General features: G+C 45.5%; 1 protein-coding gene across 1 annotated transcript in view; it reads left to right on the top strand.

The window, feature by feature from the left end:
• Window positions 1–26,007, top strand: part of LOC125762678 (uncharacterized) — a 146,052-nt gene that overhangs the window by 46,185 nt on the left and 73,860 nt on the right. The window contains exons 3-13 of the mRNA XM_049425058.1: window positions 1,772–1,827; window positions 14,970–15,183; window positions 15,267–15,368; window positions 15,994–16,110; window positions 16,181–16,312; window positions 16,422–16,793; window positions 17,161–17,403; window positions 17,652–20,039; window positions 20,118–20,411; window positions 20,483–25,093; window positions 25,696–25,878. Of these exons, the coding sequence (XP_049281015.1) occupies window positions 1,772–1,827; window positions 14,970–15,183; window positions 15,267–15,368; window positions 15,994–16,110; window positions 16,181–16,312; window positions 16,422–16,793; window positions 17,161–17,403; window positions 17,652–20,039; window positions 20,118–20,411; window positions 20,483–25,093; window positions 25,696–25,878 (8,712 nt within the window). The remainder of the gene's footprint in view (window positions 1–1,771; window positions 1,828–14,969; window positions 15,184–15,266; window positions 15,369–15,993; window positions 16,111–16,180; window positions 16,313–16,421; window positions 16,794–17,160; window positions 17,404–17,651; window positions 20,040–20,117; window positions 20,412–20,482; window positions 25,094–25,695; window positions 25,879–26,007) is intronic.

Genomic DNA, 26,007 nt, shown 5'->3' with positions numbered 1-26,007 from the left:
AGGATCGCTTCAGATTCCACCGAGATTATATGCTTGTGGCCCCCTCTCATTGCAAGTCACAGTCATAAATCAGTGATCGATTTCTGTGCTAACAAGCGGAGGGAATTCATTGTTTCTGCAATCATAAATATTGATAGTCCACTGGTACGAGCCCGTTCCCGGTAGGCTTGGTACGCTCACTCACCGGATGCTGGGGTAGCAACGTGAGCTCAGTTATTGGTTTACCAGCACGTTCACTTTGGCCGATGGTCTCCAGTTTTCTTGACTGCACGTGAGGCAAATTTGTATTTTACATACATCATTACGATCGTACTATTACAATCTCGTCATTCACGTTTATTTTTTTTTTTATTATCGTTTGCTGTTACACCCATTCGACAGCCCATCTTCTTTACCTTTATGCGATAAAAGGTGAACGAACGTATGCCAACTGCATTCCCGGCGGCACTGCATTCCGGTGTGCGAGAAGGTGTACAGTCTTCGATCAGAAACGATACGGTCGCAAGCAGTAAATATGTAAAATAGGTGCACTTTTATAACACTGCAGCTGGCGACCGTTACCATTGTACCATCGTCATTAAACGAAACCATCGTGATGAGGTAAATCAGCGTTTGTCAAGTGAGTGTTCTACTCAAAAAGCGTCTTGAAGCGTTTAAGATAGCAATGCATAACATTTTACGAGCATCACCTACATCCTGCAAAACAAAACAAAAAAACACGTACCAGAACGTATCGAAAGCCACTGCATGAACAATATAACACGCAGCCAATCGCTGTCTAGTGATTGTTTTGCAATTATCCGTTGCGAAAAGACACCCAGTGTGTATGTGTGTGGTCAAACATTTGGCAACACTTTGCCTGCAAGCTAGGTGCCATATCAGGAACAGTCACAACAGCAGCAGCAACACCAGCAGCAGTACCTTGCGACAGACTTTAACGGTTTCGCTGAGCACTGGACAATGCATCAACCTGCGCATCTCATGGCCGTGCTCTGGCACGGATCTGTCAAGCCGGTGGCTGCGAGGTTGCGTAAGAACCACACTTGCCTGCTTTTGGCACCCCACAGTGCTATTATTATGCAAAATTGAACCGATTTCTAGCGTACGATAGGGCATCCAACGACGCATCTTGCGTGAACGCCTGAACGAGATGAATGAGTAACGGAACGTGCCACTGCAACGATGCCAGGAATAAAAGATAATGTAACTGCGTATACTTTGCCTCCACCGAAGGAGGACACTATTTCGCATCTCAGTGTTCTTGCTTCTGCGCGGTTCATTTGCGCTGCGGGAAGGAATGATCGTCACAAGCTATCACCGGCGCGTTTTTGACCTCTCTCTCTCCAAAACACGGGCGACGGAAGTCTGGCTCTCGGGTATGATGTGCGACAACGGTGGCACAAGATCGTGCCGTCTATGCTGCAGCTTGCACAGCTTGCCAGTAATGGGTTAGTCACGCATGCCACTTTACACCTAAGCGTCTTGCATCCGGAAGAGAAAAATAATCGCCAAGCCTTTCTCATATATCCAGGGTGCTAGTTTTTGGTGCGGTACGTACCTCATCGGAACGGTGCAACCTTTCGCCATTCACAGTGACGACGAATGTTGGAATAACTGTAAAGATGCAACAGAAATCATTAAACAAACTTAGAACCAAACGAATGGGCACAAATAAGTTCAAGTGTTGGTCTCTATGTTAGAAGTAAGACGTAAATATTTTCTTGTGTTAAGTTTATATTAATAAATTATTTTTATTTCCATTTCTTTGCAGCAAAAATGAAAATATTTTTGCCACTAGTGGTGTGGATAATTCTGCTATTTCGAACGGTAAGTAAATTCTCATAAATTTGTAAACTAAAATTATTTAAATTAAAAATTATGTTTATTTTTTAAATCGAGATCTTGTACCAATTAAATTTTATTTCATTCCGTGACATACCTTTCTGCAAGCATTTCATCAATTAATTTGATATGCAACTAAAATTACTGAGCAATGATAGCAGAATGTATTAAACGGATTTGCGAAGTTTTTCCGCTCGACATCAAGGCATAAGTGTAGCCATGCTATTCCATATGTACACCACCGCCGCCCCCAAAAACCCGAATCCAACGCAATCCACTCAAACACGATTCCCCGGACCACATTTCTACTGCACATGCAACCATCGCCACCGTGCGTATCACTTACCTTGCGAACATGTTGCTTCTTTTGAGTTAAGGTTCTTGTAGATCGTGTTGTGTTTTTTTTTTCTTTATAACTATATTTCTCTCCTGTTAACTTCTTCCCATTGCGTGAGTAAACGAATCGGGCTGGGCACACGTTTTCGTAATTAGCGCCCAGTTCCCTGGCGACGGTTCTGGCGATACTTAGGGCCAATGTATTAACAAGCTGCAGTTGCGGTAGACTACGAAAATGTGGCGCATGTGCGTGTGTCTCGCTGTGCATATGCTAAATTGGAATTTTATTGTACGATCTACGTGTAGGGCAAGGAAGGATTGCACATTGAAAGTGCTTTTGGAAAAAAAATCAACCCAAGTTCATTTACCACTTCGTTCATTGCGGTTGGTATGCAAGGTGAGCCAAAACAAATCGCCAATCACATGCGCCATTTGTGGATAATTGCTAGAAATTGTATAATTTTATGTAGCGAAGCAACGGACGAGCAACCGCAGGAAACCATTATTAATAAAATCGTTCATTCTTTTTTATTTTACCTTTTTTTAAAATAGCAAAAACTCGTAAAAATCGTTCAAAACGAAACTCTCATGCTTTAGCGAGATATAAATTCAAAAATTCTTCAAATATGTACCACTTCATCTGCCATACTGTGCGTGATCAGAAATGAACGATAGTAATAAACAAAAAAAAACCTCTTGTTACTCCTGCGGACGTTTGTTAGTTTTCTCGTTACCCGGCTTTATCCAGCATGTCCTGCAGTGTTGATCAGCGTGTAAAAATCAAACAGAAACCCCAACATGCCTTTTACAAAACCCAACAGCCACGGTGTAAACCGTGGCGTACATTTTTCATACGACTGGAAACAGCTGAAAACGATTACTATCGCTTCCTTCGCACTTCTGAGTTAAGCACATATCGTTTTAGCCAACAAACAGCATCCCGATCAACCATTTCATTCCCTCAATGGTCAAACAGTGTCGTGCCGGGCCAATATTGTGGCAAATTTATACTCAATGAACACGGTCAGCAAAAGGCGCGTTCCACAACCAGCCAACCAGCGATGTCGGAAGAGTTCAATTCAAGGCCGGTCGTTACGGTTGATGTAGTTGAAGCGAACTTCGCTACGCATCCTAACTCTCCTCGGGGTTAAAAATGCTACAAATCCTTTTCCATTTTTGTTTTTGCTTCTTTCCACCATCGCGGCCGCTGTGATTTAAAGCAACTGAACGTTATTGTTTTTTTTTTAAATCGGTTTGCTAAAGAAGGAGGCACCCGCAATAATGGTGGTGGTACTTTATGTGCCACTTTTATGATTGGAAAAGTATATTAACACCGTAAATTGAATATTTTATGCACGGTAGAATGAATGTAGATCTCCATTACATTAACAGTTTTTTAATACATCGGGATTCACCTTTAATCCTCTGTAAAGTTTGTTAGCAGCAAGGTAAACATCAACCAATCCACACAGAATTCAACTTTGTTTTAATTGGTTAAAACTGAAAAAAAGTTTGATTATAAGCTAATGAGGAAAAATGTTCTAATAATGGAATACTTCAAATCATTTCACAACTATCGGTACAAAACAGTGCAAAACCGCTTGAGGAGTACATGTTGTACATTCGTCTTCGGAAAACTGTGTCATTAGCTTAACGATCGAGCTAAATAATCGAACGACGTTCGCTCCTCTTCTACTCCTGACCAGCATTGTATCATTAACCGATACGTTCCGGTTTGTAACCGGCCCTAAATGGTTGGACAACCGGTAAGCACTACTACTACTACTACTACCACTGTCTACTGACACTTTTCCTCACGCTACCGTGGGAGAACCTCCAGATTCGTTTGATTGATCAAAGGACGCCCGGGCAATCGGATTGCTCGATCTTCAAGTAGTGGTGAGCTTGGGCCTATGTTTAGGGATTACGGTACAGAACCAGATACGGCCGTATAGTGCACACTGCACGCCATGAACCCACCCAGTACCCGTGGACAAGTGACGGGAGAAAGAATAACTGTTCTTTTTCTTTCTCCCGACCACGACGACGACGACGACGACCAAATCTACCGTCGACTTGGCTGTTGCGCTACGTAAGAGTGTTATGCCGCTACTTCGCTTACCCGCAACGGAAGGGCACAGTGCGCCCTTTTTATCTAACGTCGGTAAAAACCCCCAACAACCCCGTGGCGTGGGCCATCATGCACGGAAGATGCACGGTACCACCGTACTGGTTTTGTGTGTTTGTACGCGGAATTCCCATCGTGGTGAAATTATGTAGGCCGCTACCACACGGCCGGGCCCGGTTGTCGGGTGCGGAATAGTAAAAGCCAAATGTCATAGTGCTGCTGTAGCGCATTGCCAGTCTCAACGGAACAGGCCAAAACCTCATTTACCAAACCATCTGGGCTGCCGACCATCGCTTACGGAGCCTGCAAGCGGTGCATCACGGTCGGTAGCGTTTGTTAGGTTTTCCTTTTCGGAAGCAAAACATACCGGCAACCCTACCGGAATGGTGGTGGTTTTTGTTTTTCCACATTGCACATTTCAAAAACCGGTCAACAAACATACATTTGGAAGAAAGCAGAAAAACCGGTTCATTGCCGTGCAAACAATCTGCTAATCCGCAAACACTCCCTGTAAGGCACTGCCGGCGTACAGCAATCGTGTTACGGCCTACACACTATTCATCTCGCTTTGCAACACACAACACCACGGCAATGTGCGAATCGTTGTCGCGTCGCTGACTTTTCCAAGCCGTCCAAACTGGGTCAGGAACTATTGGAAAATGCCGTGGAAGACGGGCGGTGAAAACCCTACCGCTAAAAGGCCATCGCACAAGCTACCGAAACAATGGATTGCCGCAGATAGACGTAATTAATGACAACGTGCGGAAGTCAGCGCTCTCAAACTGTCACCAGTGACCCGGTTGATGACGGTGCACTGATCGGAACCCGTGTTCGTTTGTTATGATCAGTTAAAATGGGTTCTAAACTGTACTAAATAAAAAGTCGCCAACAAATTAAAACTCCTTTCTAACTTACCTTCGCTCCCCAGCATTAAAACCACCGTCCACAGAGTATCAGTAATAAGAGCATCCGGATATTCGTATGTGCTTATTAGATTAAATCCTTCCCAACTGCCCCGGTTGCAATGGCAGACATTAGTCCTATAATCCGGAATATTATGAACAGCAATTTAAAGCAATGACTAGCTCAAGGACGGCGTTACTCTGGCTGATTGTTGAAGTATCGCAGATAACACCAACAACACCTCTACAAAACTCATTAAATTCGGACGATGAATTCTTCAGTAGAGACAGTCTAGGATGGTCAAAGCCGACGATATTCTCAGCCACGCTACAGCACAGCTTCTGATTGTGTTCTGCTGAGCTCACTGAAAAGAGAAAAAAAAGTTATATTCTGGGTGCCAATTTAGCGCGTAATGGAGACAGTGCCTCTGACAGTGCCGCCACCGGTTTTCGACGACCGGCTTGAAGGCGTTACCGACCCCCCCGAATCTCTCTCCTTCTCTCTATTCGCGGTAATCCTCCTTACCATGTGTCTATCGGGATTCTTTTATTTTCCACTTATCCGCTTTCCACAATCCTATCGGCTACACTCCGTACGCCCTTACGATTGCTGCCAAAAGGGTAACGCTGGCAGCCATGTTTCTAATCATTAGCTAATAACTATTTCTCTCGGTTAATGTCCGCAACTAGAATAAACAAAAATGTGAAAAATAGAAGGAAAATAAAAAGGATTGCACGATTGTCTGAGCCTTCCTAAAAGTGTTGCCAACGGAGCAGAAATTAAACGGCAAGAAATCAAGACACGGCGAAGCAGGCAGAGTGCGGTCTGTGCAGGGGCGTTGAACTTTCTGGGCCCGTATAGCGAGAATATTGACCGCATCGACCGTCTTGGCATTGTGGAGAGCCGCACCAATCCACCCAGCGGTCATTTTCTCTGCTCCCTACCTTATGGCCACCATTTCCTTCTTCCCGCATGAAGAATCTTTCTTGCTGTTGTTGTTGTTGTAATTTTCAATTTCCTACGCGCATCACTCCCACCACGGTGGACCACGGTGGCCGTGTACATCAAACGTGATCAAAATGGTGGATCACAGCAGCCGGAACGTCGATTTTTTTTTTGTTTTTTTTTTTTGTAATACTTTTTTTTCTTTTAGCTTTATTTGCTCGCCTACATATGCTATCGTTCGAAAAACGCCAAATAGAAAATTGAATAATTTCAGGTGTTAATTGATATTTGTTAGGGGTGGAGTTGTGCCGAACGCCCGTTCGAATGATTGGTTTTTTTGTAGATGTTTCGCATTCACATTTGCCGACTGTTGTTTACAATCAATCGGATCACCGGAAAGTGGTTTGTCTGCTCAAGGAGTAGTGGGGTTGTTGTTTTTTTGTTGTATATTTCGATTCACCCAACAACATATGTGAAGGGTGTTGGGGGCCGGTAGGGACCCACATTCTATCGATGTTATCGGTCCACAAAACGCTTTGAGGCGATATTAATTTTTATTTTGCACCGATTCACGCATACTTATTACTATAATCACTGCCGAGATACCGTTGCTCCGTGAGTTAAAGGCAATAATTAGACATCTGTGATAACAACGAACGGGAAGCAGTTGGAGGAATGAAATTATGTCGCTTTAGGGTTTATGAAAAAAAGGTTTACAATAGCAAGAATGGAACCATTTATTAAATATGCTTAATGATGTGTATAAAATAAAATCATACAAAGTTTTAGTGTATCGGATTTAACGTATGTACATATCATTGATCGCAGCTGCAATCCAATTCAAGTAGAAAGATTCGTGCGATTGAAAAGCGACGAACCTGTTTGTAGCTACAGTGAAATTGCCAACACACCACACTCAACTTCAACAGTTTCGTTGCAGCTGACCTTCCTGCAGCATCCCATTTACTCATTGCACCCATTTGCACACAAGACTCACACGTTACAGCATTGCAAGGGTTTCACTTTCTTTCTTTTTTGCATCGTTATGATTCACTTTCACTTCTTGTCGCACGTTTCTTGAGGGTGGGGCCGTTCATAATGCACAACGCCACACAATTTCAATGTGCATGTTGCAACCGAACTGACTTTTTTTCTTTTGCTTTTTCGATCCGATTAACCGGTTCTCTTCGATCTGCATATAGTTTGTGTTTAATAAACTCACACAACCATCACAGTACCCTTGCCGTTAAGAACAATTAAGAAAACTGTCGAATCGTTAAGTGATTTAATAGAATAATTGACATAGACAGAGGGCGCTTTAGTGTTGCTATCATTTCCCTGCTCGTTTGCTGATTAAAGGCCATTGCATTGTGCAGTATCTTCCGCTGCTGTGCGAGTTTGAACAATCTCGCAATTCTTGGATTTTTACAGACGACGAACCTTGGTGCGGTGGTGGGTTTTTTTTTCAACAAAATCGTCTGCGGATAATGGAAGAATTCCTTTATTTGCCTGCCGACATAGCTTACGCAAATATTTGCCGTAATGATGCACAGCCAGGCATCCTAACCTTGAATACATCCCGGCGGGAAAGCTTTTTTTATTTGCGCTGTTACTGTTTCGCCTTTTTGTTGCAAGCAAGATTATTGCACTCCCCGTAGGGTATTTTCCCTCGCTGCCAGACTTATGTGTATGTATAATAGACCCTACCGTACCGGGCGTAAGGGGGTGAATCTAAATCAAGGCACTGTGGTAGCTTGGCGGACCATCGGAGTGGTGAACTGAATTCCTTTTTGTCGGTAGATTTAATGATCGAGTTCACATCCCACAGCCAAACGTAGGGTCTTCATTGGAAAATTCCTCACCAATTCTACGACTACCGCTGTGTAAGTTGATCTCGAACACATGTTAAGTGATAAATAGTGGCCTAAATTGCTAAAAACTCGTCCTCTTCCAATTATTACGCTTACAAGACATTCGGTACGTTTTTTTTTTTTTTGTTAAATCTTCAAATCAAGCTTCATAACTTCATAACATTCAAAGCTCAAGGGAACAGGGAACACGCCGTTCAGCAGCAATAAGACGTTAATTTGCACTAATGTTCCTTTATACTCAATTTTCTGCTTCCTGTTCCCCGCGGTGTGCTTCGTGCGCGATACACTAATCTCACTACCAGTCGGGTGACCATTTTAAGCCTAATTAAATTAATGGGCCACACTCAATGGTCATTGTTTTCGGGCTGCTCTCCAACAGTGGAAAGATGCGGTTTATCCCTTTTGTAGCAAGTGGGCAGTAAGTACGGCTACCCTGCCCGGGGCCGGGTCTTGGGTCCTTAGGTCTAGGGCGCCATAATCGTAGCCATTTGACAGTAATGTGGTAACGTAAGCTGTTCACACTACTCGCTAGCGTAATGACAAGAATGTTTGATAACCATCCTATTTGGCGGATGTCTTTGAACTCGGATCTCCAAACATTTACTTCCAGTGAGTTCATGACCAGATGAGTTACGGTTCAAAGCGGCCTGAAACGTGATGTTCGCCTCACGTTCATAACGTTAACATACTTTTGCTCTGTTGTGTTGTGTTACCACTTTCGGCCCACGGTTTCGCAAACACTAAATCTGGACCGCTGCTGGAAATGAGGAGTCCCGGGTCAGATTGGTCGTAAAGATCGACCAGCCTGCAAACATTTACCCGAGAGAAAATTGTGGCCACTACGCAAAACCTGTTCCGCTTAACATTTGCACACACATACACACCGAGTTCTGACGAATTTTGCACTCAAAGCGGAAAATAAATGGCTTACTCTAAAGCATCTTGTTTGTGTTGCTCGTTTATCATCATTCTGCCTGGTTTTCGACTGCTCTTATGATTTAAAACGATGAGAAATGGCAAAACTGCAAGATTTCACATTTTTTTATGTTAAGAAAAGAATTCCACTCCGTAGCGAGATTTGGGGACAGCTACCGGTGGAGTAGAACAAGTGGAAGAAATCTTTTTTTTTCGGAAGACGGTTCGACATTGGACAGAAATGAACGTCGAAGAATGGACTGCTTAAAATTAGCATTACAAAAAAATAAGAAACCATTACTCTGGTCCTCTTGGAGGATTGTTACTGTAAGCTTTAGCTGTGAGCTCTTTTTTAACAAATACCAATTTTAGGCCAATAAATCGTGCTGGTGCAGTAAAATCGAAGTTGCTGCAAATTAATAAGCCGCACGTTTTCTCCGCACCAGCCTCGGCACATGGCACGGTAAGATTATTTTATTACCACAGCCGTATATGCTACGGAAATGGAAAATACCACATTCCATCGACTAACGCCCGAGTAACGGTTCTGGAACCGATTGTACACTGGTGTGCGTACCATTATTTACAGTATCACTACAACTTCAATGACCTCCGAACGAAGCCGATAGAAATCGGCTAATTACCATGTCGAAAGCGAATCGTAATTAAATGCAATCAATAGCAACACCCCGCGCAAGAACCGAAGAGGAGCACATCATGATGTGCGGACCGAAATCAATCAACTCGCGTGACAATCAGTTTTACGCCACGGGAATGATTGGTGCGCCGATCGATCGATAGGGGTGATAGCGTTTTTCATGTCTACCGTTAGAAGGTTGGAACGGTTTTTTTTTGCGACTATGGCCGCGATGCAGCAAAAGGAACCACTTCTTCTGAAAAGGAAAGATTACATTCGGTGTGGCAGGTTTTTCATACCATTTGCCTATGACATTTTCCTTGTGCCATTTAAATTGTATTACACAAAGAAGGAAAAAAAAACGAAAATCACTTATTCTTACAATGTGAGCATTGTACAACATAAACTGATACCGCTAAGTTCGCATGCGGGGATTAAAATAAATTCTAGTCGGAAAAATGACCAGAACAGGACACACCTTTTGGTACGTAGGTGTACAACGGCAGTATCGTAATCCAATTTGCCGCCACCGATTCATCTCTGTCTATGGTGAGCGTGCCATGGTGAGCAATGCGAATTGACTCTGCGTGTAATTTATCGATTAATATAGGTTCACGATACGCGACCAAAAGCTCGCGCGCGCGCGCATCCCACTAGTGGAAAGGAAAGCATGCAAGCAGAACGAAACATACCCGATAAACAACAAAGTTGCTGAAGCGACACACCGCTACCATTATGACTATTATCTTCCACGTTCTCATCATCATCATCATCATCATGATCGTCGTCGTCGTTGTCCCGATCCTCACCATCAGCACGGTGTCTACGAGAAAAGTTCTTGGATTAATTTCCCCCAACGTTACAGCCCTATTATTTATTCACAATGAAGAATCGGCACTGGCGCCAAATCGTTCGATGGATCGGTATTCGCCTTGCACGGTTTTATTCTACTCCATGGTAATGGTGGCGTGGTAATGAAGCAATAAATTGCGTACATATCATACACATTATGCGGAATGTCATTTGTCAATCGAATGACCAATGAATGAAGGGGCTATAAACAGCAATAATAGTTCTGCCGCGAATGTTGCACAGTTGGTGGTGGATTATCATTTTTCAAGATTATGGTACGCGTTTAGCAGCAAAACACGGTCAGTGTGTTTGGCTTGCGAGGGCCATCGGAAGCATAACTTAAAACGATAATGATTATCTTATCGCTCGTGCGCAGACGTTTAAGATTTGTTCGTGTAAAGTGTAATGTTCGTAACAAAAAAATTGGGAAGAATGTACCGGTAATAGGAAACTTTCACTTGCTTTTGTTCGCAATATTTGGCCGCACACGCGTTCTTTTTCTTAAGGCAAACCTAATAACCGTACTGTAAAGTTCTTTAACCGCTGCCTAATTGTACCATTAGCTTCGCCATCTTTACGTGAAGAGCGATTCGTTCCACACCGAAAACTGTGCACACAAATCTTTATTGTACGGCAAAGATTATTTGACACTTGTGAAGACGTTACCTTTAAATGGGCTGTACACCTTTGGTGTGAGAATTAAAATAACTTTCATACAGGCAAGCAGCATAAAAGTGTGTTAGAACCCGTTATATCGTTTGCTCTGCGTCCCATTACCCCCGGTAGTAACGCGTCCAAAATCCATACGAGCTCGGGGTGAAATGGATGAGAGTAAGCGGGAACCGTTACTTTAAACCTACCCGACCAACAGCATGAACACCGATGCCAATAGTGTGTGCGCTCTTTGATCGTCTTAATTGCACGGTGTGGACAGGAAATGTTATTAATTAGCAATAATCACCTCTTGTGTGGAATAACGTAAAAAGCCACGCTCCGATACTAATTCACTTAGAACAATCTGACCAGTTCAATGGCATCTTGATTGGTACCATCATCCTGGTGTGAACCATTAATCGAATCTTGCTGAAAGGGAAACATTAAAATGAAAATCGGATTAGATACAACCTATGTCTGTGCTTTGCAGTAATTGATAATTTTATCGAAGATCTTCACTTTCTTTTCACAACATCAATCAAATGCGTTCGATGCTCTTAGAATGATCTCTCTGAAACATTCTAATAGCAATAAAGCCAACGTTTCTGTTCAGAATTCCTTGTATAAAAAATCATGACTGATACATGAATTTGCTTATTTATTTATTTATATTTAACTATTACAAACTTGCATTTGGCTGTAGAATAAAATTAATTGATTACGAATAAAATTGAAAACGAGTGATAAAAGTAAACACAAACATTCATGCGTTAGTATGGGATTCATATTATGTCAGAAATTTAAGAAAAAAATCAAGATGCACAAAAACTGAGTAACAATTATACTCACAATAAATACTCAAATTTTTGGAAAAAAACGGTGAAAAGTTTGCTAATACACCAAATAAAAAGGACGATTAATTAAATTTCTTTTCTGACCATACGTATGAATCGATGTGAAAGCACAAATTGCAGAAAGTTTAACCCCAAAATAATGACTTATAGGTACATATGATGATTTGAATTAATTTAACTCTATTTCTTCTGCTATGTCTTCTTGACTCCCATATCTGACTTCGTTTAACGTTTATTTCCTTCTAACTGGATCGCCAGCCTTGTCTGTGAGGCAAAGATTCGAATGCGACTTAATACTGATTCTTTCGTTTAAAAGACTGGCATCTGTACGACTTAGCTATAGGATAAATTATACACCCAATCTAATACATTCGTTACAACATCTCCATAAACCTTAATTTTGCAACCAAGGAAAAAGTCGATAATAAAGAACCCGGAAAAAGAACGATAATAAGCTTGAATGTATGGCAAATCGAAAAAAAATCTTACTAACTCTTAACTAAATTTGTGTTCTTAAACGTTATGCAACTTATCGCTTGTAATAGCGATCGTTGGCATTAGCAAACAATGTTCACGTTAGTTTATTGACAAGGCACGTCCATGTAAGCACATAACCCTATCTGCCATTACGATTTTAGTCGAACGTCACTATAAACAGACCTACCACTTTAGAATGGTTGTAAATGTGTAAAATTTAATGCAACAGTAATCTACAAAACATACATGTAACATTAAACAACACCCGAGATGATGTGCCGGAATCTAAATTACTGCAAACAATTACTTGTGCAAAAGCTTATTGGTGCGCATGTTTCCAGTACTGTACCTGTAGGCACACCCACAGGCCTTCTACATGCCAATCTCTAAGTGTTTCTTGCAATATTCAATTTATGATAGGCTTTAGTATCCTCTCAGCGATTGAATTAAGGTGCAATACCAATAAAACATGGTTAGGAGATAATGTACTGGAAAAAGGAAAACATGTTCACTGCTGTAGAAAAGCCTTTTAACCAAGCGTACAAAGATTGCAAATCGAACAGTTTATCTCCTTTCGAACTTAGGATATGGGATATTGGTGCACAGTACACAACACACAATAAATCAATGATGCTTTCGATCGTTTTATGGCGAAGCTCATAAATCTCCCAAAGAACATAAAACGTTCATCGGTTGATGCAGCATTCATCGAAACGTAAATTCCTAAAAGCTGTTTGCCTATTGACTGGAAACGATGTAATTTTTTGCTATTCTCAAGCGTTTGGAAAATGTATTTTTTGTTATTCAATCCTTCGCAAAACTGCTCTATATTATTTCAATATATTAAAACATCAAAAACGACGTTCGACTCATCTATGCAAAGTTTTTTTTTCTCTACATAATAATTTAAAACAAAATCCATTTAATCCTAAAAATCGTACCTTTAACGATTTTTAAGAGTTGCTGTATCACTCAGAGAAGAAAAAACTGTCATAATCACAAGCTGCCAATATTAACGCCTCTTGATGGTGCTGATGGTTGTGTCGAATGATGGTGTCAGGCGAGTGTTAAACTTCGCATTTAACAAAATAGTACCCTATCATCACAAGCATCGAATTCCAATTATTATCCTTCTACCGTCGAGCGTGTTTCGTCGCTTCAACCACGCTCATCATTATCAAGCCCGAAGCCGGGAAGGAACCGGGAAAACACATCTAAAAACCGGTAACGACGAATGTACATGTATGTATTTTGCTAACAAGTTGACTCAGAGACGTTAGCTAGAGCAACAGTCCAAGGATCCGAGATAATAGCATAGCATTTTCTAAAGCTGGTGTCATGCTTTTTTGCGATGAATCGATTATGGTTTTATGACTCCTCAAACACAATTATCGATCGATCGAGGCTGGTTTGGATCGTTCCTGTCCGGCGCGATCCATTTATTTGTAGCACTCGCTATAACTTAATGTACACCTTGCCCGATCATAGGTACACACACGCCTAATGTTCGCTTGATTGCTTCCTGCTTCTCAGCGAATCTACCCCTTGATGGAATGACGCACAGATCAATGCACCTTGACATGAAAGGTTACACTAAACAATTGGGTCCATTTCCTTAACATCAGGCAGATGGAAAGCATTATGCTGTAAGAAGAAACAGGATCAAGAACACTTTATTCCAGCCACAGTAGCTCCAAAACAATTTTGGAATGATAGGCCTATTTAGATGTCAACTAGAGAAAGCATCATTTGAAGTCCGACAGAAGCAGTTTGCGTTCGCGTGGTAGCTGTTCGGTTTTCCTATTTTGGCAGTGAACCAAAATTACAATCGATACACCGTTAAGAAAAGATGCCCCCTAGGAATTGCTGCCCTATCCAACGGCCGGGAGACTCGAAACCTGTGGGATTGTATAGTCATTCGCCTTGCGTTGATGAACGAATCCGATCAACGCTTGTAGCGCTGGGCCAGATTTTTTACGCGTCATCGTTGTCAGCCCTTTTTCAATGGTTTCGGTATTAGTCGGGTAATTGTTGGAATGTTTTTTACGCACTCTTCGTTCTACAACGGACAGTACGCCCGAACCACCCAGCGCGTGACAGTGAAACGCATCGTAACACAGCCAAGGTTGCCACCAGCACTATTTGTTCGGTCCCGGTCCTACACGATACAACCCGTTTAGCCCGTCCCGTTTTGCTGCTCTTTACTATGGCCGGATATTAATTTGTACTTCCACGGGTGTCCCGAGCCGTAAATTGAAAATTCGTTTAAGGTGCATCTCTATTCCCAGTAGCTGCGGTGACTTTTACTTCAAAACCACACAATCATGCACCTTAAACTTTGTGTAATGACACGATCGAATAGATTCAAACACGTTTAACAAATAGGACTATTATATTTGCTTACAAACGAGATTAATTTTCACTCAGTTGTGACAAATAAATCGTTAAGAAAAGATTAGACAGGGTTTTATTATTTTTTTTTTCTTATTATGTTAAGCAATGTTATCGTTAAATATCTTCAACTCATTTTCTATCCTCACGTCTTTTCTTTGCAGACAAACGCACAGCTCTCCGCGTCGCGCAAGCACGTGGGAATATTCGGTTTGAAGCATGAAGTGTTTTTCCTCAACCTCGAGGATGGCTATTTCGGTTGTCAAGTCAACGAATCCACAGACTATCTGCAGCTTTACGAGCTGTCCAAACTTTGTGATGGTACATCGGATTGCTACATGGGCTCCGATGAACTTAGAAATAAGTTAAAGTGTACAAGTAAGTATTCCGCTGGCCGATGTTGCATCGAACAAGGATAGGATTACGTCTTATTTGTTTTCGATCTTGTTTTCTGCTTTCAGATGATTGTGATAAAGATGGCACAGCTTGCTCGAATGGAGTGTGCTTAGACGGTCAATGCCACTGCAATGATGGTTTTGGCGGCTGTAATTGCCAAGTTCCGGGTAAGTTAGGATGTTTTTTTCTTTACACAACTAAGGCGTATCTTTTCACCATTTGTTGACACTTGCTTGTCTACGAATTATTACACTATTGTTATAAATTTAAATCTCTTCGAGAGATTCTATTTTTATTCGTAAGGAACGGCCTGGTCGTATTGCTAATCTCTCCGAGAGATTGTAAGATACTACCAGGAAAATATGCCTCTAGAACAACAAACAGTTCATTGTTGCTTCATTCAGTGGGAATAGCATAACAAACTTCATCGCGAATATTTTTGTTTATCGAAACTTTATTACACCAGCTTGTTTTTAAACCGTTTTCTTCCTTTCGCGTTTACTACCTTTTCCTTTCGCGGTATTAACTCATCCGATCAGCTGATCGGACGCTGGACGCGCCCCTTTACTTTTGCATCCTTTGCTGACCTATCATTCAATTTGTTCCGCGCTACCATAGTTCGTTTACTCGCTTCAGCACAGGTGCTGTTTCGTTCTCCAAAGGAGAGGTGATCGCAGTCCTGTGCACAGCCTAAACTACCAGTCTTTAGTTTGCCGTAACTTAAGAAAACCGTGAAAACTGCAACGCTTATTTAGATTTCAATTAAACGTTCGTATATCCATTCGATTGCAGATGAAAACGAATGTAAATATCGACCCTGTGACGTTTTCGCCCACTGTACGAACACCCTAGGCAGTTTCACCTGTACGTGCTTTCCTGGCTATCAAGGCGATGGTCTTCACTGTGAAGGTAAGAGCAAGTAGAACACCGCATATACCATCAGCGCTAATCCTGTATTGTTTGTGACTTATCCCTATAGATATCGACGAGTGCCAGGATCCAAACATTGCCCAGCGATGTGTGGAAAATGCCGAATGTTGCAACTTACCAGCGCACTTTGTGTGCAAATGCAAACCCGGCTTCGAAGGCGACGGTGAAGAGCGATGTGCAGGTAAATAAGAATGAATCTTTATTTGCATAAACGAAAAACTCCAACTATTATTTCCAAACACATGTTAAATCTCATTTTCAAAAACAAAATTGCGATATCTTTACTTCAGATATCAACGAATGCTTGGATCCGCAAGCTTGTGGCCTGAACGCGGAGTGCGTCAACCTGCCCGGCAACTACACCTGTCAGTGCCGGGAAGGATACTATGGCGATCCGTACAACGGGTGCATCGATGTGGACGAGTGCGTTCAGCCCGGCGTTTGCGGACCAGGTGCCATATGTACGAACCTTGAGGGTGGTTATCGCTGCGACTGCCCGCAAGGATTCGATGGAGATGCACGCTCGGCTCAGGGTTGTCTTGATTACGATGAGTGCGCACGATCACCGTGCGGCCGAAATGCGCTTTGCCGGAATGAGGTGGGCAGTTTCAGGTGCGAATGTCAGCAGGGTTTTTCCGGTGATCCGATGACGGACTGTCAAGGTAGGTACAGGGAATGGGAGCATGAGACATGCGTGCTGTGCTGGCCGGAGACACACTCCAACCAGTGCCGTCGTAAAATTGGTAAAACACGCCGCTTAACAAGCTAACGCCATTCGGTATTCTAACTTTCAATATTGCATTTGCCATACATCACATCTGCCGGTGGGTCAACACAACACATACAAACATACATGATCAACTCGCCACGGACCATCTCACCCCGCCACCACGACAACACGACGGGCAAATCGGGCACTGGTGCGCCAAACGCCTACTACTAACCATCGCACACGCCACGGGATATCTTTCTCATCCTACACAAACCATCCATACAACCGCATCACGAACCATCGACAACATCCGACAGACGTTGACGAGTGTTCCGGTAATCCGTGTGCGGATGGTGCGATTTGCATCAACTCACCCGGGGGCTATCGGTGCAAATGTCCACCTGGATTGACGGTTACGGACGACGGCAAGTGTACGGACATCAACGAATGTGCGAAAGCGAACGCTTGCGGAGAGAACGCGAAATGCATCAACTTTCCCGGATCGTACAAGTGCTTGTGTCCTCAGGGATACGAAGGACGCGGTGAATTGTTCTGCAAAAGTTAGTCCTTTGCTTTCATACTTCATTATTTGGCGCCTATTTCCGATGAACGAACGGCGGAAGTCGATCGCATGCAAATACAGCAAGCGATCCTCTCGAACCTTATCCGCTGTCGATCATACGAAAAAGGCTTTAAAATTCGCTTTAGCTTCATCTACTAATAAACATTTCGCAACACAACCACACACCTCCACCCACATATCACACGTACACACGCACACATACATGATTCTATTTCCACCTTCTAGATGTAAACGAATGCCTTGATAATCCATGCGGGGAAAATGCGATATGCACGGACACGGTGGGGAGCTTTATTTGTTCATGCAAACCAGAATACACCGGTGACCCCTTCCGGGGCTGCGTAGATATAGACGAATGCAGTGCGTACGAGAAGCCGTGTGGCGAGCATGCGATATGTGAGAACGCTTCGCCAGGGTATAATTGTCTCTGCCCGCAAGGATATGTGGGTCGGCCAAATGCTAAGGTGGCCTGCGAACAGGCTGATGTGAACGTGCTCTGCACGAGTGCTTTCGACTGCACCAACAACGCGGAATGTATCGAGGGTCAGTGTTTCTGTCAGGATGGGTTCGAACCGCAAGGCTCGGTCTGTGTTGATATCGATGAGTGTCGAAGTGGCATACGGTTCGGAAAGGGATCCGGTGCGGGAGTTTGTGGACCGTCCGCAGTGTGTGTTAACATACCCGGCTCGTATCGGTGTGAGTGTGAAGCAGGCTTCATCGGTACACCGCCCCGAGTTCCCTGCAAGCCGCCCTGTGCTGATGTAAAGTGTGGCAAAAATGCGTACTGCAAGGCGGAAGGTCAAGAAGCGTTCTGTATCTGCGACGAGGGCTGGACGTTCAATCCATCGGACATAGCGGCCGGATGCGTCGATATCGACGAATGCGATCCGGCACAGGGACCGAACGGGCGCTGTGGTTTGAACGCCATCTGCACCAACCATCCAGGTAGCTACAGCTGCACGTGTCCACCAGGATTTACGGGTGAGGCAACGCGCCAATGCCAGGATGTGGACGAGTGTACCAGACCCGGCGCATGTGGGGTTAATGCGCTTTGCAAGAATCTCGAAGGATCACATCAGTGTAGCTGTCCGGCGGGTTCGATTGCCGATCCGGATCCAAGCATACGCTGCATCAGCATTGTCGCCTGTTCCAAAGACACGGACTGTCCCGGCAATGCGGTATGTGATCAGCAAAAGCGATGTCTCTGTCCGGAACCAAACGTAGGCAATGACTGTCGGCATCCGTGCGAGAAGGTTACGTGCGGCCCGAACGCGCACTGTATGTTAGTCCCAGGCGGTGGAGCACAGTGTCTATGCAGTGAAGGATATACGGGGCAACCGGGTCAGTGTGTGGACATTAATGAGTGCGGAGCAAACCCCTGTCCCAGCGGGGCTGTTTGTACGAATCTACCCGGAGGTTACACTTGCCAGTGTCCGGGTGGTAGCTCGGGCGATCCATACTCGGGTGGTTGCTCGAAGTCAGCACTTAATGCATGTGGCGAAAATAGTCCCTGTCCGGCAGGGGAAAAATGTATCCTTGATGCGTACAGTGGTAACAGTGTGTGTATCTGTGGCCAAGGCTACAAACGTGATGCGAAGGGAGCTTGTCGTGATGTGGATGAGTGCGGGGACAGTACGAAGGCAGCTTGCGGTGTAAACGCTATCTGTAAGAACTTACCAGGAAGCTACGAGTGTCAGTGTCCGGCTGGATTCAACGGTAATCCGTACCAGTCGTGCGATGAATGTCATAGCGCCGAGTGTCGCTGTGCGGCTCCGTACAAACTGATGGATGGTAACTGTGTGCTCGACAGCTGTTCACCGGGCGGAAAATGTCCCGGCGGAGCGGAATGTATCTCCATTACCGGTGGCGTTAGCTACTGCGCCTGTCCGAAGGGTTTCCGTACGCTCGCGAATGGTCATTGCGAAGATATCGACGAATGTGGTGAAGGACAGCAGGTGTGCGGTTACGACGCGATATGTCTAAATACGATTGGCGGTTTTGAATGCAAATGTCCGTTAGGGTACTCCGGTGACCCGTACCATGGGCTGTGTACTCTGGCTCAGAAACGCTGTGCAGCCGATCGTGAATGTGGCGCAAACGAGCGCTGCGTCCAACCTGGCGAATGTGTTTGTCCACCACCATACTACATGGATGCTTACGATGGTAACCGATGCAAGAGCCCGTGCGAGCGTTTCCCGTGCGGTATGAACGCACGGTGCACTCCATCCGATCCACCTCAGTGTATGTGCGAAGTCGGTTTCAAAGGAGACCCACTGACCGGATGCATCGATGAGGACGAGTGTGCCAACAGTCCTTGTGCGTACGGTGCGCAGTGCGTGAATCAGCGTGGGGGCTACAAGTGCATATGTCCTCCGGGCATGGTGGGCGACGCCTACAAAGGCGGGTGCATATTGGAGCAAGGCTCGGTGAAAAGCCAGTGTCGACGAAACGAAGATTGCGCTGACACATTGGCTTGCGAGCGTGGTACATGCGTAAGTCCGTGCGCAAGTCTGCTTTGCGGAACGAACGCATTCTGTGAACCGGAAAAGCATGCAGCATGGTGCCGTTGCCGTGCGGGCTTCGTCGAGGGACCGAGTGGTGATTGCGTGTCACGTAAGTTTACAATACCCATCTCAATCTGGTTTAAAGATGAAACTGTAGCATATTCTCTTCATTCTTCTTTTACCACAGAATGCGAAGGTTACATGTGCGGACAAGGTGCAATGTGTATCGTTTCGAATACGGGACCAACTTGCAAGTGTCCACCGGGGGAGATGGGCAATCCGTTCCCGGGTGGTTCATGCACCACGGACCAATGTTCCACCAACAGACCATGTGCAGATCCACAGGTCTGCATCAATGGACGCTGCAAGCATAAGTGCGATGGAGTGATTTGCGGTGTAGGTGCGACCTGCGATGTTGCCAGTGGAAAGTGCATCTGCGAACCATACTTTGTCGGCAATCCGGAACTTATTTGTATGCCACGTAAGTATGCAGTAAAAAAGTTCTGTTACCATCGGAACCGTATTATTAACGAAGTGTTTTCGCTTCTTTAGCCGTATCGTCACCTGCTTGTGAGCCTTCGTGCGGTCAAAATGCGCACTGCGAGTATGGTGTCATCCAGAACACGTGCGTTTGCAATCCAGGAACTTCCGGAAATCCGTACGGACTGTGTGAACCGCAACAGCGCAACATGTGCAGCCGTATGCGTTGCGGAACTAATGCAGAGTGTCGTGACTCGCTTACCTCTGCGGAGTGCATTTGTCCAGGTGGTTACAGTGGTAATCCGTACGTTGCCTGCCGAGATGTGGACGAATGTTCGACGGTAGGCGTTTGTGGTGAAGGAGCAATCTGTATAAACTCGGCCGGTAGCTACGACTGTCGTTGTCGACCGGGATACGGAGGCAATCCGTTCGTAATGTGCTCGGCAATCGAAAAAACTGTCTGCGACAACCCAAGACAGTGTCAGTGTAGCAAGAATGTACAATGTCCTCCCGGGTATAGCTGTCAGCGCGGTGTTTGCAGGAACCTGTGCGCCAAGACAAGCTGCGGCCCAAGAGCAGCCTGTGACTCGGGTCGATGCATCTGTCCGCCTGGATACGCGGGCAATGCAACAGACCTCAAGGCGGGGTGCGTTCTCGAAGGACAATGCGACAGTGATGCAGATTGTGAAAGCTCCAAAATATGTTTTCAAACAAGCAAGGGTTTACGACGATGTGTGGATGCCTGCAGTAAGGTGCAGTGTGGCCCGAACGCACTTTGTGTATCGAATGATCATCGTAGCACGTGCATTTGTGCTCCGAGCTATGTGGGTAATCCCGGAGATCTTACGGTGGGATGCCAGCAGGAAGCAAAGTTGGTAGCGGAATGTAAATCTGACGGTGACTGCAAGTCTGGCCACGTATGCACTGTCACTGAGAATGGACTACACGCATGTGTTAATCCGTGTAATGCGGTTGAGTGTGGTGTGCACGAAGCGTGCACGGTCAATGAGAAAAATCAACCGATTTGTCACTGCCAGAATGGCTACCGATGGAACCCGGTTGCATCGAGCTGCGTGAAACCGTCGATTCCAGACTGTACCACAGATGCTGATTGCCATCAGGTGGCAGCTTGTCGTCCGGATGCTGTTGGCGTGCTGAAGTGTATTGCCGTGTGTACGGAGTTCACATGCCCACCAAACTCGGTGTGCGTTTCGTCAAATCATCAGGGCAGTTGTCAGTGTCTGCCGGGTTACACTGGCAATCCGAACGACCGCAATGGCTGTCGTCCGGAACAGCAAAACACCTGTCTCACAAGTGCTGAGTGTGCTGAATCGGATACGTGCATTTTGCACGAGGGAGCGCTTTCTTGTCGACCGGCATGTGAAGGTGTGCAATGCGGACCGTTTGCACTGTGTATCACCAATAACCATAATGCACAGTGCCAATGCCCACCAGGCTCGTATGCTGGTGATCCATACGATCTAACCAAAGGCTGTCAGTCGGTGTCGTGCGTCTATAATCGTGACTGCCCCTCGAATCAGCTGTGTAATCGCATGACTCACAGCTGTGTAGACGTTTGTCAGGAGGATACATGCGGCGAGAATGCGGTGTGCATCGCAGAAAACCATCGTTCGATATGCCAGTGTCCTCCGGGCTATCGCGCGAATCCGATCGCCGATGTAGAATGCGCACAGGTACGATCATGCGATCCGAATCCCTGCCATCCCTCTGCGTCCTGTGAAGCAGGCCCAGACGGATACGTCTGCAAATGTCCCGTGGGACAGATTGGTAATCCGTTAACGGGATGTCGTGATGAAGGTGCTTGCCCTGGAGGGGACATCGAATGTCCTGAAGGTGCTGCCTGCGTCAATGGAAGATGTACCGATCCGTGTGTAAATGCTTGTGGCATAAATTCGCAGTGCACGGTTGTTAATCGGACACCGGTCTGTAGCTGCAAAGCCAAATATGTTCCTGGCGCTACAGGGTCGGCACGCGATGGCTGCGTACGTTTAAGTAATGGCTGCATGAGCGATCTCGACTGCAACGGAGACGTCTGCCATGGTGGACAGTGTATGGTGGCGTGCCGCAACACCAAGGATTGTTCAGCAGGAGAACGCTGTCTCAGCAACATTTGTGCAGTGCCCTGTTCTGCCCACAGCCAATGTGCGGAAGGACAAGCGTGTGGCGGTGGCATATGTACCATCGGATGTCGCAGTAGCCGAGACTGCAGCGGAACTACAGCCTGTATCGATTTCAAATGTACAGACCCATGTACAGCAGACCGAAATGCTTGTGGACCGAACGCTTTGTGTTCGAGTGTCGATCATGTACCGCAATGCTCGTGTCCAGCCGGATTCGAGGGCAATCCTTCACCCGAGCAAGGTTGCGTACGGATGCCAACTAACTGTGAGACATCGGCACAGTGTGCGGCAGGTCACATGTGCATCAGAAATTTGTGCAGTCTGCCTTGCACGGAAACGACACCTTGCGCCATTGGCGAACGTTGCCACAACAGCGTGTGCGCAAAGGTATGCTATACAAACAACAACTGTTTGCCGGGAGAGGTATGCAGTGAGGCCGGCGTTTGTGTGCCAGGATGCGGAACCGATGCTGACTGTCCTTCGCAGCGTGTTTGCCAGGGTGGAAAATGTAAGTGCATGAAGGGTTTTATCGGAACTCCGTTCGGATGTGCCGATATCGACGAATGTTCTGACGAACCATGCCATACAAGTGCGGTCTGCGAGAACATTCCTGGTTCCTATCGCTGCCAGTGTCCGGAGGGTGCGGTGGGTGACGCCTATGCGAATCCGGGCTGTCGGAAACCGAACCAATGCCGTAAGGATGTGGATTGCTCGGATGAGTTGGCTTGCATCGGAGGCAAATGTCGCAGCCCGTGTAGTACCAAACAGTGTGGACTGAATGCGGAATGTCAGGTAGCTGGACATCAGGCGGAATGCTTCTGTCCTGCGGGATATCTGGGCGATGCTACAGATCGAGAGACTGGAGTTGGATGCTTCAAGGTGGAGTGTGTGCACAACGAAGACTGTGGAGTGGATCGTGCCTGCAGTGACGAATCAAACCGGTGCATTAATCCATGTGAACAGATCAACTGTGGTCGGGGAACGTGCCAAATCGTAGATCATGAAGCGACCTGCACCTGTTACCAAGGTTATACATTCGTAAACGGCAAATGCGAAGACATCGATGAATGTGCTGAAAAAAAGACTGGGCCTTGCCACGAGAGTGCCGTGTGTGAGAATCTACCCGGGAACTATCTTTGCTCCTGTCCGGTTGGTCTGGTAGGCGATCCTGTCTCCGCCGGTTGCAAGCGGGCCGACGAGTGCATCTCCAGCGAAGATTGTCCTAGTGGCGCGGTGTGTATTAATGCGCATTGCAAAAATCCCTGCGCGGAAGAGAATGTATGTGGTGAAAATGCACTTTGTACGGTAGTCGGAGAACGTGCCACTTGTGAGTGTCCTCCAACAACGCGTGGTGATCCGAAGGTAGCCTGCCGGAAACTCGAATGCACTACTGCGGATGAGTGTACGGCAGATAGAACGTGCATCGGATATCGTTGCATCGATCCATGTTCGTTGAAGAGTGCGTGCGGCACAAACGCAAACTGTGTCACTAAAAACCATTTGGCTATATGTTCGTGTCAGCCAGGCACGACCGGAAACCCCCTGCTGGGTTGTGTAGCGTTACAATACTGCAACAACGACCTGCAGTGTCCGACCGGAACGAAGTGCAGTGCTGGAGTGTGTTGCTCACTGTGTGCCACCAATCGTGACTGTCTGGATGATCAACTCTGCATACAGGGCGTCTGCCAACCGACCTGTCGCACAAACACAACTTGTCCCGACTTTCAATACTGCCACAATGGTATCTGCACGAAAGAGTTTAAATGCCGTGCGGACGATGAATGCGACGCGGACGAAATGTGCGTCACAGATTCGAGCGGGCGCTCCGAATGTCGAAATGCCTGCAATACGGGACGAGTGCTGTGCGGTCGCAATGCGGACTGTACTGCGCGTAATCACGTGGCTGAGTGTGAGTGTAAGCAAGGGTTCTTCCGAGACGCGGCCGGTATATGTCGGAAGGTGGAATGCGCAAATGATGAGGACTGCTCTTCGGATAAGGTGTGCGATAATCACGCGTGCAAGATAGCCTGTCTAACGAGTGAAACACCGTGTGGCACTAATGCGTTGTGTTCGGCCGAGAACCATCGACAGGTGTGCTACTGTCAGCCAGGCTTTACGGGTGATCCGAAGCGCGGATGCTCGTTGATTGATTTCTGTAAGGAACGACCTTGTGCGCCGAATGCCAAGTGTCGCAACAGCAGAGGCTCCTATCGGTGCTCCTGCCCGGCTGGGCTTGTCGGTGATCCGTATCAGGGTGGCTGTAAGAAAGCAGCCGAATGTGAACGTGATAGTGACTGTCCGGATGCGGCCGAGTGCGTACAAGAGAGCGGTGAATCGAAGTGTCGCGATGTGTGCGCAAACGTTGCATGTGGCCCGAATGCTGAGTGTGCAGCCCGAAACCATAACGCTGGCTGTAAATGCCGGTCACGGTTCGAAGGTGATCCGAAAGATCTTACGAACGGCTGTAAACCAAAACCACAGTCTTGCAAGCGCAACAATGACTGCCCGGAAAACTCATACTGTCATGGACAGATTTGCAAACGTAAGTCGGATGGGTGGGTACAAGCGTGTGAGCAAAAGGACGATACTGCATGTCGTCCCATTTTTTGTTCGCTGGTTTTACGTATTGAAAGATAGGAATCGTTTATTTTAATTTTTTTTTCTAGACACCAAAAACCAAGGTACCTTGAAAGCGTTTGTTTCAGATATTTGTTTATGTACTATTATTTCACTTCAAAACCCAACATAAATACGTCTAATGTTGACACTAAAAATATTATCTAAACCAACAAAATCATACACTAGCACAGCATTGAAATCAATGATCTCCCATTATCAACTCGCTAAATTTCGCGAAAAACACAAAATTCATTTCATTTAATAATTCAATCTATTGCACTTCAGTTATCGGTAACTTATCAGTAACCATTTAGTAATCTCATTCAACTGACTGGCACTGACTGAAATTTCGCGGCAATTCTTCAATTTCATAAAATCGTAGCATTAACTGATCCCGTTGAGGGAAAACAAATAATACAATTACTTTATAATCATCAAGCACAAGCAGTTTAGATTGCATATGGGAGTAAACCTGAATGATTTAACCACACATCAACTCATTAATCTATTATGATTTTCCTACAGCGGCCTGCTCTGAAACGGACGAATGCAACCAGGACGAGGTGTGCTCGAATGGACAATGCATCAACCCGTGTCACGAAGTAAATGCTTGCGGTATGAATGCCGAATGTTTGATGGGAGCTCATACGAAACAGTGTTCCTGTCCAGCAGGTTTCACTGGAGACCCGGCCGTCGAATGTGTGCGAGGTATGTAAGGAAAAAGTAATTGTGTACACACTAATAATACGAAAGAAGGATAATCGGAATACAGTTTAATCGGATAATCGATTGATCATGTTTGTTGCGTTACGAAAATATTTCATTGCAACCTCGCTA

This window comes from Anopheles funestus, chromosome 2RL (assembly GCF_943734845.2).
Source record: "Anopheles funestus chromosome 2RL, idAnoFuneDA-416_04, whole genome shotgun sequence".
NCBI lineage: Eukaryota > Metazoa > Arthropoda > Insecta > Diptera > Culicidae > Anopheles > Anopheles funestus.
This window is presented reverse-complemented; position numbering and strand designations above follow the sequence as displayed.